The 19,897-nt window shown below is 38.5% G+C and overlaps 1 protein-coding gene across 2 annotated transcripts; it reads right to left on the bottom strand.

Moving 5' to 3' along the window:
* Positions 1 to 744: 744 nt before the first annotated feature.
* On the bottom strand, positions 745 to 19,573 carry LOC121595754. 2 transcript variants are annotated; one of them, XR_006005206.1, is made up of 5 exons: positions 19,353 to 19,573; positions 17,733 to 17,876; positions 17,436 to 17,663; positions 17,125 to 17,297; positions 745 to 917 (listed from the first exon to the last, which is right to left on the bottom strand). XR_006005206.1 is itself a non-coding variant. In XM_041919958.1 (4 exons), the coding sequence occupies exons 2-4, from the start codon at positions 17,841 to 17,843 to the stop codon at positions 17,259 to 17,261; spliced, it is 378 nt and encodes a 125-aa protein (XP_041775892.1). In that variant the 5' UTR covers positions 17,844 to 17,876; positions 19,353 to 19,573; the 3' UTR covers positions 17,043 to 17,258. The 2 variants fall into 2 exon arrangements, 1 of the variants encoding a protein (XP_041775892.1); XM_041919958.1 differs by lacking the exon at positions 745 to 917 and having other exon boundaries at positions 17,043 to 17,297.
* Between the last annotated feature and the right edge of the window lie 324 nt (positions 19,574 to 19,897).

Raw genomic sequence — 19,897 nt, 5'->3', positions numbered from 1 at the left:
CACAAAACACACACCTCTTTCGATTTGTTGAGTATATCTCAAACAAATGTTTTAGCTTTTAGCGATCTTATTGTGTTGGTTTTTCGTCCGGTTTTTGCTCCGGTAGCTTTTTACTTAAATGTTTGTGTTTTGTGAGTCTTTTTAAGTCATCTCGTCCTGTTTGTTAGCCCCCGTTCAAGGTAACGTTTAAGCCGTATTTAAGGATGGAATTACACGTTTGTATTACTTATTAGCAGCAATTTTGCAACAATAATGGGTACTATTTTAGCTTACTTTTATGTGTAGAATTAGCAAGAAGTTTTGCGCGACAAAATTTTAATAGTTTTTGTGTAAAAAGTAATCAAAATCTTATTGCAATTTAAAAGCCAGTGTCAGTTTCGTTCCGATGGTGTTTTTTTTTGTGTATAGAATGATGGCGGTTCTATTTGTTCAGGTTCACTAGCGCGGCAGGATCCGGTGAACGTTTTGATTTTCATTTCCTATCACCTTATATTTATTCGTTTCTTTTTTTTTTTTTCGTTTGTTAGCCGGTCGCAGTCTCGAGATGGTCGGATAACCAGCCGTGGGGATTTTTTTGGTTAATTTAAACGAAGCGTAACGTAGCGTAAATACCGGATATCCTGATACGGTCGATTGGAATCGACGCGGTGTCCATCGTTTTTTTTTGTTTCTGATTTAAAATACAAATCTTAAGCTCTTTATGAATGGAGAGTTTTTTTTTCATTAACACGCAGTAAAACATACCCTGGAATGATTTTTAAATTTTTTCCATTTATCAAATTGCACGCTTCATACTTCGATGTTGGTATCGTGGAACAAAATTCACCCGGTAAAAACAGAGAAATGGAAACTCATTTTCTTCTACCTTTTCTAGCTTTCCTCGGAGCATGAAAATTGCCTCAAAAATGATTGTTTCCCTGCAAATAAAAAAAGGAAAGCGAAAGGTTGAATTTCGCTCGAAAAGAGCCCCAAAAGATGAGGAACAAGGGTTGGACAATTTTGCTCCGCTCTTGGCTGGGTGTGTCCGGCTGGCTTGATTGAGTCGCAAAACTTGATTAGTGGGGTGAAATATGTGCGTATTTTTTGGTTCTTGTTGTTGGCTTTCTTGCTTTGCATAAAGCGGAAATCATGATCTCAAAGCCTGAGCGCAAAAATTAGCCATTCTACATGCCTTTCCTCCCATAATAAGGTGTGTACAATGTTGTACTGTAACCGTTTTTGTTGTCGTCGGTTCTAGTAACTTTTTGTAATGTTTTAATTTTTTCTGATTATTTCTTTCTCTCGTCTCGCTTGAAACTTGACTCGAAGGGCATAATCTTCGTCAAACTGCCCGCTAATGGGTTTGACTGCTTAGAATTAATGAGATTTTTCATTATGCTCACTCACTTTCGAATCATGAATCAGGCTTTGGGAAAATATTTAGAAGGCAAACAAAAATTACGATAAGAGTTGATTTTTTTTTCATTTTGCAATACAAGAATACACTGATAACAAAAATGTTGGCTTTTCTAAGCTACGTACATAATTGTTACTGAAGTTATACACACAATACCATTACTTTCAATGAAAAACACGCAAAAGAGTCGTTGCACCCTGGTTTTGTGTAATTCCAATTCCTGGTTTCCTCTCGCCTTGCCCTGATGCTGCATGAAACCGCATCGTTTCCGTAATTATCTCTCATTGCTCAATTTAATTTAATTGCTGAATAATAATATGAACCATCATTACACCACTGTCACCATCACAGCTGAGTAAGGTTCGCGCATCGACTGATAACGATAAAAAATTACGAAACAGTAATGCATTTTCGATGCATTCGAAGTGGTAGGGAGCTTTTTTTGCATTTTTTGTTGTACACATTCGTTGAAAGTGTAGCGCCAGTTGGACGGAATTGTGGTGTGGAGATAACGTGTGGAAAACGTACAGACACAATTTATTTTTATGTGTTTTTGATCATTTCACCATGATTGTCTAATTAAATAATGCGTTGTATGTGTGCGGGTGTGTATGTGTGTTGTTATGTGTTTAAATGGTTTAATTTTGTGTTTACTTTATTGCATCGAGCAAACACCAGTGCAACATACACATACACATATTATCAAGTTACCATAACTTGCAATTGTATTCAGTGCAAGTTAATAAGCTTAATCGATAACTCGTATGAGATCAACACACACATGTACACACACACACATACAAAAATACAAAAAAAGTAAAAGGGAAAGAGGATACACGGAGACTTCCAATTGTGTACCATTGTACCATTTGTGGTAGATTGTGGTTTTATTGCGTCCTCATTGTCTAATATTTGGATAAAAAGTTTTGACGTTAACCCATAAAAAACAATCTTTTGGCATTTCATTTTTAATAAAATCAATAAAAGACTCATCAAAACATTTAATATTAAGCCCAATACAAGCATGATGTGGCCACAAACTAGTTTATTCATCTAATGGTGTAAAAAGAATAACAAAAAAAAAACAAAACAAAGAAATGGAAAGTTTGACAGACCATTTTGGCTTGCAAAGAAAATACAAAAGAAATGTCTCGAAAGTAGAAATCATATAAATTTAACATAAATTAAAATATCCATTTCTGCAAAACTATGTCCAGTATATGAGAAAGAGAAAAAAAAAACACGAAAAGAAGAAACAACAAATAAGAGATACAAAGAAAGAAGGGAAAACCCCGAAACCGTTACACGAAGCCAATGAATGTAAAATCAAAATTCAAAATTGAATAAAGATAGATTTAGCGGAAACATTATCACCACAAACAAACGAGCGATCGGGGAGTAATGAGAATGTTGTATCAAACAGTTAAAACAGCCTAATTACGCTGACGTTGTATAGTACAGAGGAAAAAGGTGAAGAAAGAAAGATAGAAGAAAACAAAAAGTAAAACTAACGCAGAGGAAGGTGAAAAAATGTAAGAGAGCTTAACATATACCAGTAAAATCCAAAACGGAAGTCGAACGAATGGCGGTTGGGGTGAGAAAGAGACTAAGCATGACAGAGAAAGGAAAAGAGAGAAAGACAAAGAACGGTAGAGAAAGATGGAGTATAGAGAAGAAGAAAAAACAAGATTAAAGGTGATGCAATTAGTTTCTTTTCAATAAGAGAATGCAAAGCTAATGCGAAACGTTCACGTAGGAAGCAGATGGTGTTGAAATAAACACAAAAATGGTAAAACCGTCACAGAGAACATAAAGATAAAGGGAGGCCACAAAGGCTAATGAGTTTCCCGGTGCGATGATAAGTGTAAACTGGATTCCGGATAATATGATCACTGATGAGTGCTGCTACTTGCGAATCAAGTACGTTTAATTCAATTGCAATGTTACCACCTATCGAGTAAAACTGACCATTTTACATGATTGGACTGCTGTCGAAAGGTTCACGGGAATTTGGTTTCAAAATCGAATTACGATATCGTTCCATGGAGGGTGACGTTTTTTTTCGCAAAGTGGCTAGTCTTCCACAGAATGGAATGGAACGACAACACGTTTTTGCACTCATATGTGATTGTAATATTTGAACACCAGCAAAAGGAAAACATGCCACCATCAACTTAAATAAAAAAAAATATGTAAAAAGTGGAATACAAGTTCGACTAAACACACTTACTACTGACAGTGGTAAGAGATTAAAAGAGAGAGAGAGAGAGAGAGAGAGAGAGAGAGAGAGAGAGAGAGAGAGAGAGAGAGAGAGAGAGAGGAATAAAAAGAGGATAAGTGGAAGGAACAAAAAGCAAAAATAAAACAAACCAATGTGAACGAGACTAGACGAAGATGTAAAGTTAAGTTGGAAGTGATGCGTGATGGGTATGTTAGATGGTAAAATGAGATGATTAATACCTTGATATTGCCTTCGAATTATACAAAGTAATAAAGTAAAGCACAAGTGAATACTTAAATTAATTTTTTAATAATCAAATAAACAAGACAAGTGCACAGTAAACGAAAAACACACTAGAAAAAAACAACAAACAAACGGAAAAGTGCGCCGTAAGGGAAAGAGGACTAAAAACAGTGAAACACGAAAACCAAACCCAGATCAGCAAAAGGGAAAACGAAATAAAAGAAAAAAAAACCAACCAAACAAAACTAATACAAATAGAAAACAGAAAGAATTTAAAAGAAGAAAAAAATCACATCTTATATTTATACACAGATATAGAAGAAAATCAGGAGTTTAGTGATGAAGGTGAAGAACGCAGATGCAGAATCAATCTTACTTTAAGCGTGCGAGTGCGGCAACGCAACCACTTGTTATCGATTGTTTGTTTACTCAACTTAACTGAACTTGCGTTAAAGATTTCTATACACTCAAGGTAAACTGGTTCCGTTGCTATTTTTTTTTTCGTGTGTTACCAAACATTTAGAACCAATATTGCCCGACAACTACATCAGTCACACAAGCGTGATACAAACTGAAACAAAATACCAATAGACTGGCCACAATTGTTTCACCAAACGAACTCCAAACAAAACACAAACAACAAAATCAATCAAAAGCAAAACAACAGCAAGATCAACAACAACTAGAAACAAAACTTATAAACAACTTCAAACAAAACATTGCCCAATTAGAAACACTGAACAGTGCGCGCGCGCCTCGTGGAAAAGCGTATGCTTCAAGCAGAATAGTGAGTGTGTTTTAAACAAAAACGAAATGGAAATGAACAAAAAGGAAATAAAGAAAAAAGGAAGGCGTTTAAACGAGCTTGAATGAGAATGCAGATGTTGATGCAAAATGAAAAGATAAATGAATGACATCGTATAAAGCAAAACAAAAGTAAAATCATTTTAATTTAATGTTGAAACAAAATCAAAGGTAGTAATTCAGGCGAAACACACTACTAAATCCAGCGGAAATTTAAAAATGAATGTGAAGAAAAGGTGAAAATTAAAGAAAAAATAAAGTTTAAAGCGTAAGGAAGAGTAAAAAGTTTGGTGAAACGAATCAAAAATCTAAAGCGATATAAAATCGTAGACATTTTGACACTAGAGATATACAACTACTAACGGGAAAGGCGCGCTAATGGAACGTATTCAGAAAAAAAAACATATTTGGCTAAATTAAGGAAAAAAATACTATACTTTAACAAAAATTTCCAAAACAAACATACAAACAAATGAAAACTAAACAAAACAAAAAACAAATATCCAAAACACAAAATCTATACCAAAAGTCTAAAAAAACATGTAGTGCGTTTTACTCGTCATACTCGGCGAAGCAACACTATAAAAGCAAAGCGAAACAAAAAACTAAACAAAATGGAGAAAAGACAATGTAAGCAAAAACAGTACCACTATAGCACGCACAAGCAAATGAGTGTTGGATTTGGTGAATGTTTGAAACTGAGCCACACGGCGCTGCGGCGATCAGTGGCAACGAGGCATAAATGTAATGTTATCAAAGACTTTCGCCATCATACCCTTCGATATTCGAATCGAATCTTCATCCTCTCTTGGTCACGTTCGATCAAAATCCTGTCCACTTTCCAGCAACTTCTTCCTTTCCACCAACACAAAGGGCGTCAAAGCCAGTAAAATATTGTAAGGCCAGTTAAAAAGTGTCGCAATACAAAAAAGAAACATTAAACAAAAAAGAAAAACACACTCACACAAAGTATAAATCTAAAATTAAACTAACGAAACCAACACGCACACACACACACATCTTCTAATGGTTTTACTGGTAAATGGAAAAAAACAGTTCTAGATTGGAGAATATTTTAGGCGTACCAATTGGATGTAAACGGTAAAAAGGATGCAATGTAATGCTGTGTAAAGTGAGAAGAAGAGATAATATTTATTGCAAACATTTTTCAAAAAAGACTCAAAATATACAAAAATGCCAAAAGGGATAAACTAGTGAACCGTTCTTCCATGGAAGATGTGTGGTTGTGTGGTGTGGTGTGTGTGTGTGTGTGTGTGTGTGTTTGTGTAAGTATTTTACGGACACACGCACACTTTTTACGTCTCAGTTTTGTCATTCATCATTTGTGTATTTTCTTTGTATGAAAAATAAAAATTAGTAAAAAAAAGTAGTTAAAAATTTAGTTTGATAACGAAAGAAGAAGATTCAGGTTGAACAGGTAAGTAAAACGACAGACTTGAATGGTCTGACACGAACGATCCTCCAACCTGATCAAGTTGTTGGATCGAGAAAGAGTTTCATATTGAACAAATTAACAAGAATATATCAGTATCACTTTAACCTGGCATTTCATTTGCAGTAACTTTGATTTTTCGTACACCAACGTTTTACAAATCCAAACATCAGAAAGGCGAATGGGTTGTACAGCGAGCAGCGAGCTTTGTGAGAGTCTAGCACGAACCTTTTTTTTATATGTTTGAACAAGTTTTTTGTGTAAAAGTGCCCTTAACAAAACTACCCTTTAAGTTCATTGTTGGACTTTAGTGTTTATGCTCATTAAGATTGGCATTCCTTCTAGCGAATAATAAGTGCGAAGCTAAAATGAGCTAAACGTGAAAAAACGCCCAATGATTACTAGTGGCAAACCAAGAACAAAAAAAAAAAAAGAAAACGAGAACAGAAAGACAGCCTACAGGAAGGGTTGTGAAATTTATTTTAACTTAATTACACTCATAACTTTGCTAGCGTGTTACAGGGCTCTGAATTTATGCACGGAAACTTTATCCTCCTTGCCTCATCTCCCGCATTTCATGCTTCAAGCGCTAGTTTGACCGGTTGAAATGTCTAGTTTGCCTTTCATTTCTGTTTGCGTTTAGCGTCAAGGAAGAAGGAGAGAGAGAGAGAGAGAGGGGGCAATGTCAGACGCATTTAAACACAGGCGTGTCTAAATTTGAACTTTTGAGATTGTTTTTTTCCTTGCTTCCTTTACAACCCCGAAGGAAATCCTTAAACAAATCGTTTCTTACCAGCCATACACGGCAGGCATCGGGCGCATACGCATTGTAGCGATGCAACGCTGTAGTTGGTTGAGTGCGTGGAATCATCGGTGTTGGAGAGCATTTTCGTCTTACAGGGTTTCTGTAGCCAACTGAAACACGTTTGATGCTATTTCAATACTAGCAAATGTATGTTTAATGAAGTCATGTCAAGAAACTGATGATATTATGATGTTGGCGACACCTTTGTGGTTATTAAGTTGTATCAGACGAGTGTGAAATATTCATTCTACTCGTTGAGGGTCAAAATACGTGAATAGGGGTTACTACCATGTACTGTGTGCCCAAGTCCTGGCTCCAAGCAAATATTTCCTGTTTTCAGATATCAAAAGTATTGTTGCTGGGAAGAAATTTTCTTCGAATGAAGAGGTGATCACCGAATCTGAGGACTATTTTGTGGCAAATAACAAAACACACCTAACAAAAAATGTTTCAAAAAGTTGTATAATCGCTATAATTGGTGTATCACTCTTGAATGGATATATGTTGAAAGAGGAAACATTATTTAACCAAAAATTGATAAAGTTTTACTATCATTGACTAAAAAAATGTCAGCCCACCTGTTAATAATCAAAGAGTACGCGCCATTTACTAACGGAATTCGCAGAAGAAGCGAAACATCAAGAGAAGCTGATTCGGAACCCAAACCCCAGTGGTGAAACTGATCACGAACCTTAAAAAGGTCTTAGAATTGGTCCTGGAACTGATCTCGAACTCCTAACGGTCTTGGTGCATTCCTTAAACCTATAGCGGGATTGGATTTAATCCTAAACCCTTAGTGTTTCTGCCATAGCTCCTGAAGCCGATATCCCGATGCTGAATCATATCTTGATCCCGAACCCATATCGATCCTGGAACTTATACAGAAATCATATACGTCCTGGAAATGATCCCTAATCTTAAGAGGTCCTGGAACTTAAAGAGAACAACTGCAGATCCTGAAACTGATCCTCAACTCATGCCGTTCCTGGTTGATTGATACTTGTTGTGTGCGAGTGCCGCACCTGAGAGATATTCAGTGATCGGTCTCCTGTACGATGCAAGAGATCGATACACGAACGGGAGCTCTCTCCTACGGACCGCGATAAGGGTCAGACGTGTGTGTGCAACGCTTTTTATTAATTGTTAAATGTTCATTTTATCTGTGGCGTTACATAAAAGAGAATAAGTTCTTAAGCGTTACATCAATACTGAGCCCTTACTCAGGAAGTAACAAATGCGATGTGCGTTACTTGAATGTATACAGTGGGATGGTGTTGAGATGGTTAGCGTAACCCTGTAAGTTGTGGCAATGATTCTTTCCCAAATGTTGTGCCAGCTACTGGACACCAACTGAAAAGATGGACCTTCAACTATTCTTGGTGCGACGTTGGCATTTTTTTATGCACCTTGTCCTTCACAGCTTCACAGGCGTCCCGTAGCAGCACGAATGGAGTTAATTGCAGAAAAGGGTGGGGTCCTTTGGCTCGTGGGAGAAAATTATGTACTTTTCCGCCTGTACAGTTTCCTCCCGCAACAAGCAATCTAAAGCGACACAGGATCCTTCCCGTTCCGTCCATGTCTCCGTTCTTTCCCCTTTGTAAGGAGGGATTTATTTAGGTCTTCTACCCCGAGGACGGGGCACCCAGGGCGAGAGCTGGGGCTCGATTTGTCCATTTTGGGGCGCTCTGGAATGACTTTCATTTTTCACTTCATTTCCGACAACCAAGACTAACTTTGTCTTTTGTAAGTTTAATTACACTCTTTTTTCTGTTTGTGTGAGTGTTTGCTACTGTTGGTGTACACGGTTAATTGTTTTTAGTTTGGATTTTTAGTTACTTTTTAGTACAGAACGAGCGAGAGACGAGTGAGATTAAGAAGAAAACACAAGTAAAAGATGGCAGGAAAATTTTACAAAAAAAAAGATAACAGAATGAAACAAGTGATTTGGATTGTATTGAAACTACCGAGAACTTGCCATTCTCTCGTCACAAGTTTTGTCCGCATTTGTGTTGTTAGTTTCAGTAAACTACTAAGCATAAGTTGACCGTGTCTGACTAGACTTGCTAGCTGTGTTTGGTTCGTGTTACTGTAAGATTTAGTTTCGTGAGGCAAGCTGCGAGAAAGTTGAGCTTATTGTTTTGTTTCTTCACAGTTTTAATTGTTTACTTCAATGGTTTCAACAATACCATGATTGATTTTTTCTTATGTTTTACGGCAAGTTTAATCGCTTGGTCGTAAATTGCTGAAATAAATAAATGTAAACGATTTTTCAGGAAATTTAACTAGATAAAACACACTATTCAGAATATAAGGGACTATTTATACTCAATTGTATGTCCTTAAGATTAACCATTCATAGCTTTCATTATGACTGTTTTGGCTATACTTTTGCTTTGTTACTGTTTGGTTTATTTCTTACATTATATTTTGAACTTTTTATTAATATTTCAACATAATGTTTGTGCTGGCATTCGTATTAGATGCTTCAGGAAAAATTAACTTATATAAACTGAGCCACTTTGCAATGATTGCTAAGTTGAACTGTTAAAATTGTAAAATTAGATTCCCAAAAATAAAGCAGATAGAAAATATTTCATTCAATTGGGGACAGAAACACAACAAATTGATATGTTATTGTAATTTATTTAGGAATACATATGTTTTTGATTATAATTTTGTGAAATAAGATGAGTTATAACGTTACTGTTTTCATTCCTCTTTTCGGTAAAATTTTAATGCATTGCTATGTTATATCAAAAGTACTTCAATTTTACTTTAAATAAACTTCACCCCACTGCCGATTCAAACATTGTGTCGCAAAACAAAACCAAGTGACCACCTTAAATCAGCCCATTGTTTCGCTCTAATAATCGTCATTCTGCACAAAACGGCGTCACACACTCCAGAGGCCGACCATCGACGCTCGGACAACGGTTATGGTACCTTTTAAATTGGAATTTATCTACCGTAACGCCCGTAGCTTTGAATGAAAGTGAATGCAACAACGACGACGACGACAATGGAGGGGACAGCAAAAAAAGAAGAGACGACGAACCGGAAATAACATTAGGTCCGCTTTAGAGGGCCCGGTGCTAGTGCTTTGTTCCAGTTGCTGATTCTTTCGCAAGCATAAACCGTTCCCTACCAAACCTACTGAAACCGGCCCGGAGGTACGCTAATGTTGGTTTAATGTTTTAAATGTAGGGTAATGTTGTAGGTTTAATTAAAAAAAAGAAACGAAAAAAAAGGAAACAGTACCGTTGAAAGTGGACATTTTTGGGACACTTTGGATAGCAACAATGTCAATTACGCACCGCTCGCTCTCTCTCTCCCAGCGCAGCAGATCGTAGAGTGCGTGCGTGCCTCTCCCTTATCCGGGAACTGAATGCAAGTGAAATTGTTTCACGACACGCCTCGATGCGCCCAGTAGCATCTTCTCAATTTGGCGGCGTTCAACGGAGAAAACCATCACCCAAACCAAACTGATTACGTTAATCAGTAGCAGTAGTAGTAGCTCGTTGGCCAGAGCTAATTACAGACGCATGCCAGAGCGAATGGGGGGGGGGGGGGGTAGTGGTATTCTCTCAATCAAACGCATGATAAACGAAATTCCAACCGACAGATGCTTCACTTCATTAGTGCAGTGGTGCGGAAATGTGGCAGTGTGTGTGTGTGTGCCATATAGTTGATCAAGCGCTACCGCTAACTAAGCCCCAATGTTGGCTGTGTAACTCAGTTGTCCTAACTTCGATCATCGAACAATTCGCAACCAATCAACCCGACCCGACCCGAAGGACGGTTGAAGTGTGTTGCACGGTTGAACGGGTACTGCCGGAAACGCAAACTGTTTACGAAAAATCTGCCTACCGGAAGCCGAAAGCAAACTTCCTCGGCAAAGTTGTGGAAGAGTTTGCGTACAAACAGGCGGGTGCGGAATTGGCCGGATCCCCATCAGGTACCGGTGGTGCCGTGCCGGTGCCGTATCGGCATTGGGGGCTTGCTTTATTGGAGCTTGTTAAACCGAATCCCGTCCCTTCTTTTCTCTGGCGTCGGAGCAAACTGCAGCCGAAGAAACCGTCCCTCAGGAGAGTGTATCAGGCAGTTCAGCTGCTCGCGCTTTCGTAACGAACCATTCCCCGAGCTGAGCGAGAAAGTGCGGGCAAGAATGGGAAGACGGGCAACGGCACAACAATCCGCGCCCAACAACTGAGCCGGTAACTTTTCTTTTCCTTCTCTCGTAAACATAATTCAATTTCCCATACTGTTGCAATTAAGATAATTTGAAAGATAGAAAGCAGGTTCGGCTGGGCTGGCCGGCTGGATGGGCGGTTCGGGGCTGTGAGCAAACTAAGCAGAAACCAGCAAGCAAAAAAAAAAAAAACCGAGCTACAGAAACCAAGTGAAAAGAAAATCCATTGAAGGATTATCAGTGGATTGAAAGTTTCTGCTTTCGCTACGTCTACAGCCGGCTCTGGTTCGGCTGTTGGTTTGTTTCATTTCTGTTTGTTTCTTTAGTTTTCTTGTTACCGTTTCATTTGAGATTTGAAGTTCTTTTTTTTTTGGGGGGGTTGCGCTGTTACTACACTATACTTTCGTGGCATGGTGGCAAGGTGCGGTGGAGCGTACGATTACCACACAGCCTTTGCCTGCACGGACTGCATCGCGCGCGTGATTGTGTATGACAATCAGGGACATATTCTGAATGGTGCTGCTGGACCAGTTGATAGCGAGAGGGTTGGTCTACAAGTGACCTCAACATAAATATGTGATTCGAAATGGTCTCCAAATCATTTGCCAACGCGGAGACCGATGAGTCTATAGTTATCAAGTATTTTAAGTGTACTACAATGCCGTTACGTTTCTTCCATATGGTTTTCAACATGGTACAGATTAAAGTGCCATCGTGTTTACATAGAGATCCGAAGCGTTACGCAGCAAGATGTTTTTCAACAACTATCACTTTGCTTTACTTCCCTTACAATTTGTTTTAGTTTTCATATGATTTTCAACACATCACAAACTGGATTAAATTTGACAGTTCCTTATTACGTTGACGGTTGTTGAAAAACATCTCTCATTGCCAACCGTCATTTTGTTCAACACCAAGGCGTTCAGTTGTTCAGTTCCAAGGTGTATGTATTCTAATCTACATCGATATTCTATTCGATCTACAGTCCACAACGGTTCCACTGGTTGAAGAATCTACGCCAGCTTTGATAATCAGAACGTGATCTTCACTGACAATGCCAAAGTGTCCTTTAGGCAGTTGAATTTGGAACGCAAACGTGACCCAAACACTGCAATGTTGATTACTGACATTACTGACATATATTAAACCTTCTCTAAAGTAACATATGCAGAGATCAACACATTTTGAATAGTTTCCTGCTGAAAACAAAGCTAAGCATCACAAATCCGAAGGCTTTTGCTACCGCACTGATGTGAACACGCTTGTAGATGCAATTTATGTAGACACACTGTATATAGACACACTGTAAATCTCGAGCGTTACGCTGAATTGATAGCTCCGGTTTCGGCTAGGATTTTGGGACGAATCCATGCGCACACGATCCTTTGGTTAACACCCATCCAAAATGGGCACTATCGTGCTATTACAGGGTTTTCCAAGTCACTTTCGAATGTGCACATAATTATTCACCGCCTCCAAGATGTTTTTCAACAGCTTTCAAACGGTGTGATTGCTTCAAAATGAAATTTCAGTTTCAACACATGATTTTCAACACATCACAAAGAAACGCAATCCAACTTGAGTGGTGTTGAAAATCATGCTGAAGAAATTAAAAATTATTATGATGGAAATGAAACATCAGATTGATGTGGATTAACATGTTGCACGCGGAGAATAACAATGCTTACATTCGAAAGTGACTTGGAAAAATCCTGTATTACCTCTTTGGCTGTCTTTGCCAAAGCTTTCCAGTTTCTCATTACAGGGTTTTTCTAGTAAATTTCCAATGTATACTGCATTTTTCATCGATTGCCAGATGGTTTTTCAACAGCTGTCAAATGTTATATTTCCATCACAATAATGTTTCAGTTCTTCCGCATGATTTTTAATGCGTCTCAAGCTGAATTGAGTTTGACAGTTCCTTTGTGATGTGTTGAAAATCATGTATAAGAACTTAAATTTTACTCTGATGCCAATAAAATGTATGACAGCTGTTGAAAAACATCTTGCAGGTGGTGAATAATGATGTGTACATTTGAAAGTGTTGAATCCTGTACTGAACCATTAATAGCTTTTGCCTGCAAATACATCAGTGTATGTTATAACGGATTCATGCCTAAAAGGTCAAAACTACGACAAATCTGATGCAATTCGTTAGCGGCTGCGTGATAAGTCCTTTGATCATGGTATGCAAGTTGATGCCATTTACATGGGCAATAAGGCGACTTTTGATAGCTAACATTCTTTTTCAGTTTCTCCTATAACATTCTTTTGGCAAAGCTCTGCTGTTCCTGTTCTATATAAATGACTTGTGCACGGTACTCCTGGATAATAGTTGCCTACTCTACGCAGATGACGCCACAATCTATCGTCATATCGGTGTGCCTGAGGAGCATCTTCGAATACAAGCTTCCCTGGTTGAGTTTGTTTCCTGGTGCAAGCGTAACACTGCTAAGCGTTTGCATTCTTAAATGCGTCACAATGTCATACAGCCGATCATGAACTAAAGCAAGTAAACGCTTTACGGTCAGAATCTCAAACGAATGTACTGCGTCAAGGATCTAAGGTCATTTTACCCGATGTTAAACTGTCATCCGAGGAACAGACTGACCAAGTAGTTGCTAGATGCAGACGACTACTTGTTATGGTTTTAAACAAGACGCGCGGGCTGCGTGATCCTGTGTGTTTCAGATGCAGCACTGCGCTCTTATCAGACTGCTGTTGGCATCTACTGGGGCCCTTGCGCGACTAGAGTCCAACTATCGGAATCCTACACGGAAGTAGCAACTAGCTTGTGCTGCTTTCGTATATTCACCATTCCCGCCAAAACACTCTGTCGTCGGCCCATGCCAATATTCTGTCCATTAACTATTGTACATTGTACCGACCAAATGACTCGAGAGGGCACTGTAGTTGAACATTAATGTATTCTTCAATTAAGCTAACATTAACAGTGCTTAAAAAACTAAATCTCAACGCCAAACCTTAGCACTTTTCACCTTACCCTCGTAAAATTTTCGTACCACCATCCGCTCTTCCGTGTGGCGTGCGTGTGCCAGTTGCGGTTGCGGGCAAACTTTTGCTTTGGCCGTGGAAAGGCTGAGAAAACAGCACCATCGAGGTGATAAACAAAGTCGTCATCGACACGGGAGTTGCCAAAGTTGCCCACCAAACCCGAGCACGAGCTCGCGGGACCAATTTGCCATTATGGCTGTACGGGACGACTCGGGCATGTAAGATTTTGGCTTTGGTTTGCTTTTTTTTCACTGTTTTTGTGTCTGTTTTTTTTGCAGTATCTTCTTCCTCACTAGCATTCTTGCGTCTTTTATTAGTTGGGTTCCCTTTTTTTGGCTTTGCGTGTGCAGCATCCCCGGGCAGGAAGCAGATCGCCTTTCCACTGCGGTTGTAAATGAACAAAACGCAAGTTGTGAAATATGAAAAATGGCATCCACTTTATCGTAGCCTCAACGATGGGAAGAGAGGAGGGAAAAGACCCCGTGAAGAATTGGTATGTAGGGAGATTTTTCAATAGTTTTCTGTCCGTATCCGTAATGCCAACGGACCGAAGGATCGGTGTCCCTGCAAAGCTGAGCAAACAAAACAAATCGGCAAATATTGGAACCGTCATCAGCGTGTTGTGTTTGCCCCTGTGCGTCACAGGATGGCGTGTGTTTGGGGAAGCAGCTTCCCGAACGGGGACATCCTAGGACTCAAAAATGGATCGCGAAATTCGACTTGGTTTGTGTGCGTTTCCTTTCATTTTTCTTACCACGTTGCCATCCGTTGCAGTTGGGCCAGGTTGGTAAAGTTTATCGTATGGCCAGCGAAAGAAGCTCTCTTCGGCAAAGGGACTGTGGGAAATATCTGGTCGATCTGCCATTTGAATGCTCCCTATATTCTGCACCAAGATTGTGTGTGTGTGTAATAAAGAGGAAAGCTGAGGGGTAAAGCAACCTTCGGTCGGTGATAAATTGAACGCAAAAAATATGAAATGGATACGGATCCATAAACTTTTCGACGGGGTCTTTGAATTTTGCGGAATGAAAAATGGCTGAGGTGCGCAACTTTCGAGAAAACCGAAACGGAAAAGTGGAAAATTGAAAACCGCTCCTACACGCTCTCACAACTACCTTCCTGGAAAAATGTTGAAAATCCACAGACTGAGGAAGGTGTAAAACTAATGCTTTTGTAGCATAGAAAATGGATGCGGTTTGCAGGTCGTTTTCTTCGAACCGAGCTAGATGGTTGTGGGAAGGACCAGTGGCTTGTGGACTGTGTTTTGACCTTTTTCCCATAATAATGAATGGATCCTGCTTATTTGTATGCATCTTTAATTGTGGTATAAAAATGCTGAAATTTCATGTTGCCAGTGGAACAAATTTCATCACCGGGCTATATTTTTCATGTTCATGTTCAATCAAACAAACATAATCAATTAAATATGAGCTAACGAAATCGTGCCTGCGACGAATCGGTTTTTGGTACATCGGTACATTTTTTAAAGGTAAGATAATTAGCCATTGGGCGAGTGGTGTTGTATGGAATGTTGACATGATTTTAGCTGCCAACTGATGTCAAACTCGTTTAAAAACACTAGTGCCGTGACTATCATTAATCAATACACCAATTCTACTAAAATTCCTACGCCATTTCGCTACACTATTCCTAGGCTGCACATGTCCTGCCGAGCATGGTTTGTCGATCAGCAAAATTAGTTATTCGGTCGACACTGCAACTGTTTTGGTTCCAGACCATGATCAGGTGCATGCTTCGTTCTGCATTCGGAATTCCTACGCTATTTTCTGCGCTAAATTCCTGCGCTAATTCCTACGCCATTCCTACACTGGACATATATAGCCTGGTATGGTTTTTCGACATGAACAGTAACTGTATCGGTTGCAGATTTAGTGCCAGGATTCCAGGTTCAGTTCCAGGAGCAATATGACAGGACCAATATGAGCTCAGTATCACGTCTAAAATCAGTATGATTTGATGCTCGGATCCGGGACTGGTCGGTTCCAGGGCAGGTATGTATTCATAATCGATTCCAGAATCGGTATGGGATCATGATCAGTGCCAAGACTGGTATGGATCCATGATAGGTTTCGTACTGGGTTCAGCATCCCCGTTTCGAGGTTTATAATTTTAGCATACTTTTCAGATAAGAAGGGATCTTTGAAAATTCGTTTTGCAGTAATTTGTCCTGGTTAATTTGATAAATTTTATTTGTAAAGTGCTCGATTGAATTTCAGTAAAACCTTGCAATTAGGGTTGCTTAATCCAATTGATTAATTATTATTTATCTTCTTTTTTACCTGAATCCCACACTTATCTAGTCATTCCTTTACTTTTAGTGTAATTTAAACTTTTAATCATTTAAACTAACAATCTTTTAATTAATTGTTATATAATTATTCAATTATTAAATTGAATTTAAATTCAGTGCTCCCGGCAAACTACAACTCGTGACAAATCATGCAAAGTGTAATGGGGGAAAAAAGAGAAGTCATAAAACAAAGCAAAAAATCATGTGCACGGTAACAACACAATCCAAATTTTGAAACTTTTAAAATTATGTTGGCGATTTTTACATAACATTAAAAATGTTCGCTTAAAATGAATCAACTGTAACAGTTGTCTCTAACCTGTGGTCCGTCCGGTAAATCATTTTCAAGCCAAGTGGTCCTAAAAAGGTTGGAGAGCACTGAACTGTAAAAATAATCACAAGCCTGTAACATAAACCGTGCTATACCTAGATATCATAATTATCGTATAAAAGAACAAAGTCAATAATAATAAAAATAATTAAATTAAATTGGTTGTTCAAACGAATAAAACAAGAAAAAAATTATCAAAAATATAATGCAACAAACCTTACAGTGAAAAAAATTGATGAAAAAGATAAAAAAAAATTGTTAAACTGTCAACGTGTAAAAGTTAACACCAAATGCTATTATTTTTCGATTCCTTCTGTTACAAACTTACATCACACACAAACCTCTAATCTACATACCGCCGTTTTCCATGTACCAAATCCATTGAAAGAAACCATATGGTGCGCTTGTCGACTCGAGAGCGAATAAATAATCATCATCTTTCAATTTAGAGACGCCGCATCCCTCACGCCGTATTGTGGGTTGCCGTCTTTCAACACTTTCTACTCTGGAGCGCATTTATCATCATCAACTGAAAATTAGAGAAACCATTTTACATGCAACATTCAAGCGGTAAAAGAGACAGGAAAAAGCAGCTTGCAACTGCATTCGTAGGAACGGTGGCACCGTGTAGGAATCGAAATCATTGGATTGCTGTTGGTGGACGCACCTTCCGGAAGGCAGGAAATCGATCGAAATAGTCACGCTGATAGCTGGTAATGTATGGACATCGTTTGACCTCGGCCGGGATCGTTTCCTTCGCACGTATGCATGCCAGCTGATGCTGCTGCTGCTGCTCCTGGAAGTGACCCCAGACGGTATCGCTCATTGCCTGCGCAGTGGTTCGCGGGATGAAGTGTTTGGTGGTGTAGCCGAAGGTACGATAAGCCGCTCCTCCCTGCAGTGGAAAAAGTATGCATACAGTGCAAACCTTTGGGAACGTTAAGCGCTTTAGCATCATACTTACTCTCACCCTGTTCCACAGGCAGCAGTCGTACGGGTACTGCTGGATGCGTTCGGACCATCCGGAAATTTTGACTCGATCGTCGGAATACTTGCGTACAATGTCATGCTCCATGTCTTTTTTTTGGGTTCGATTCACCGGGAGGAGCTTAAAATAATGAGAACAAAATAAAATGTGGCTCGTTAGTGGGTGTGAACAAAATAAAAAAAAACAAAACAAAAAACGCTGCAATTATCTTAATTTCCCTGCCAAAAAATGGGAATAAGAATGGAAATTGAATTTAAATTTAGTGCTCTCGGCAAACCCACAAACTACAACTCGTGACAAATCATGCAAAGTGTAATGGGGAAAAAAAAGAAGTCATAAAACAAAGCAAAAAATCATGTGCACGGTAACAACACAATCCACCAGAACATCAGAATGCTGTAAAACGGGCGCGACAATCACCTTCGGCACATTGTTTCCTACGCGCTGTTGCTTTGTGTGTATTTGTGTGTGTGTGTGTGTGTGTGGGTTTGGCGCGATCGTGGTTTGCGTGGGAAAACACAACCATTTTATCGAAATAAGAGTCACAAGCTTTGCGTTCCAAAAAAAGAGGGAATACTGTGAGCGAGTTTTCGCGGAAATGGACGCCGAAAAGCGAACGGACCAAGGAGTGTATTGAATTTTGTCGCTTCATTCCGAAAATCGACCCATTAAATTATTTTCGGCTTTGCTGCTTAAACACGGACACCGTGGCAAGTGCAATTAAAATGGTGCGACAGAATTTATTTCAATTCGTACGGCTTGTTTTAATTTTAATGGTTAAAACTGCTCGTTGGAGATGGAAAGGGGATTGACATTTAAAAAAAAGAAAAGACAGACATACAAATGCACAGATGTATACAATTAATAGACTACGATTTGGAGAGTATTGTGTAGAGAGTATGTTAAATGAAGCTTTTAAAATAATACCTTTCTGGCTGTTCATTTCAGGTAAGTATTCAGGGGATATTTTTTGTTATCCAATTGGTGGTCCTTTTAAACATATTCCAATAAAGTGTTAATGAAACCGTTTTTTACAAAACAGAATTGAACTTTTAATTGTAAATAAACAATTTTGTATTTACCAAGCTGATAAATAAATCCGGCTAATGGACTTGCACACAAACGGTATATTTGTTTAATATTTTTTTGTGTGATAAGCAAATGTGTGTATCCATTTATAACCAAACAAGTACTAGGCGTCTCCACCACCAGCATGTGGTGGAGGATAATGGGAATTGTAAACTACTGGTTTTTTACCATTTTGGTATCAATACGGTCATCCTGGAATGTAATTGAAGTCGAATGAATTTATAAAATGTATGAGACCATAAAAAAAATCGGTAACGGTTTAATTTACCGTTTTACCGCTACTGCGCAAAAAGAAAGAGAACAACGTTTTTGGTTCGGAGGATGAAAATTGTGTGATTATTTATGCCCGTTGTTTAACGAAGTGGAAATAGACAGTAAAAATAAAATATTAAATAGCAAGTAAACAAGACAAAAAACTTTACTTTGAGCTGTACAAATATCGGCTTTCACAGCAAACAGCTGACAAGTGCAAACAAACTGACAACAAAAATGAAATTGTCCACTTACCTTGTTATATCTGAATAGCCTTTTTGGGAGTTGTAATTAATATTAATTTACAGTCTTGATTAAGCCGTTTTGTGCTACACTTAGTTTTAATTAAACAAATTTTGTGACTAATTGGTGTAAAAGTCCAAATCGAATCGGAACTGTTGTGCGAGAGTTGTTCCACTTTCATGATTTGTTTGTTTGGCGTTGCAACAGCCTACTGCGAAGAGTGTTTTGATAATTTAAACCCAAACGAACTGAGTGCTTTGCACAAGATGCACATAGAAAGGTGAGACATTTAAATATTCATCTTGATCATCAACATTTGCAACATTTTTTAACAGATGATCAGACAAGATAAATAATTTATTTTATGTACAAGAGATAAAACTGTATTAATGCTTCAATTAAGAGGCTCAATACATGCAGTATGCACCTGTTTGTTTTCAACAGGTATTTATTGAAATCAAGCAGTAAAGTTATAGCTTGATCTTAAAAAAGGCTTAAATCATTTAAGGCTTTTTAACAGCATTTTTGCAATGAGTTATATAATATGAATAATTTCT

The sequence above is a fragment of the Anopheles merus genome, chromosome 3R, assembly GCF_017562075.2.
Source record: "Anopheles merus strain MAF chromosome 3R, AmerM5.1, whole genome shotgun sequence".
NCBI lineage: Eukaryota > Metazoa > Arthropoda > Insecta > Diptera > Culicidae > Anopheles > Anopheles merus.
Note: the sequence above shows the minus strand (reverse complement) of the source record. Positions and strands in the feature narration are given on the sequence as shown.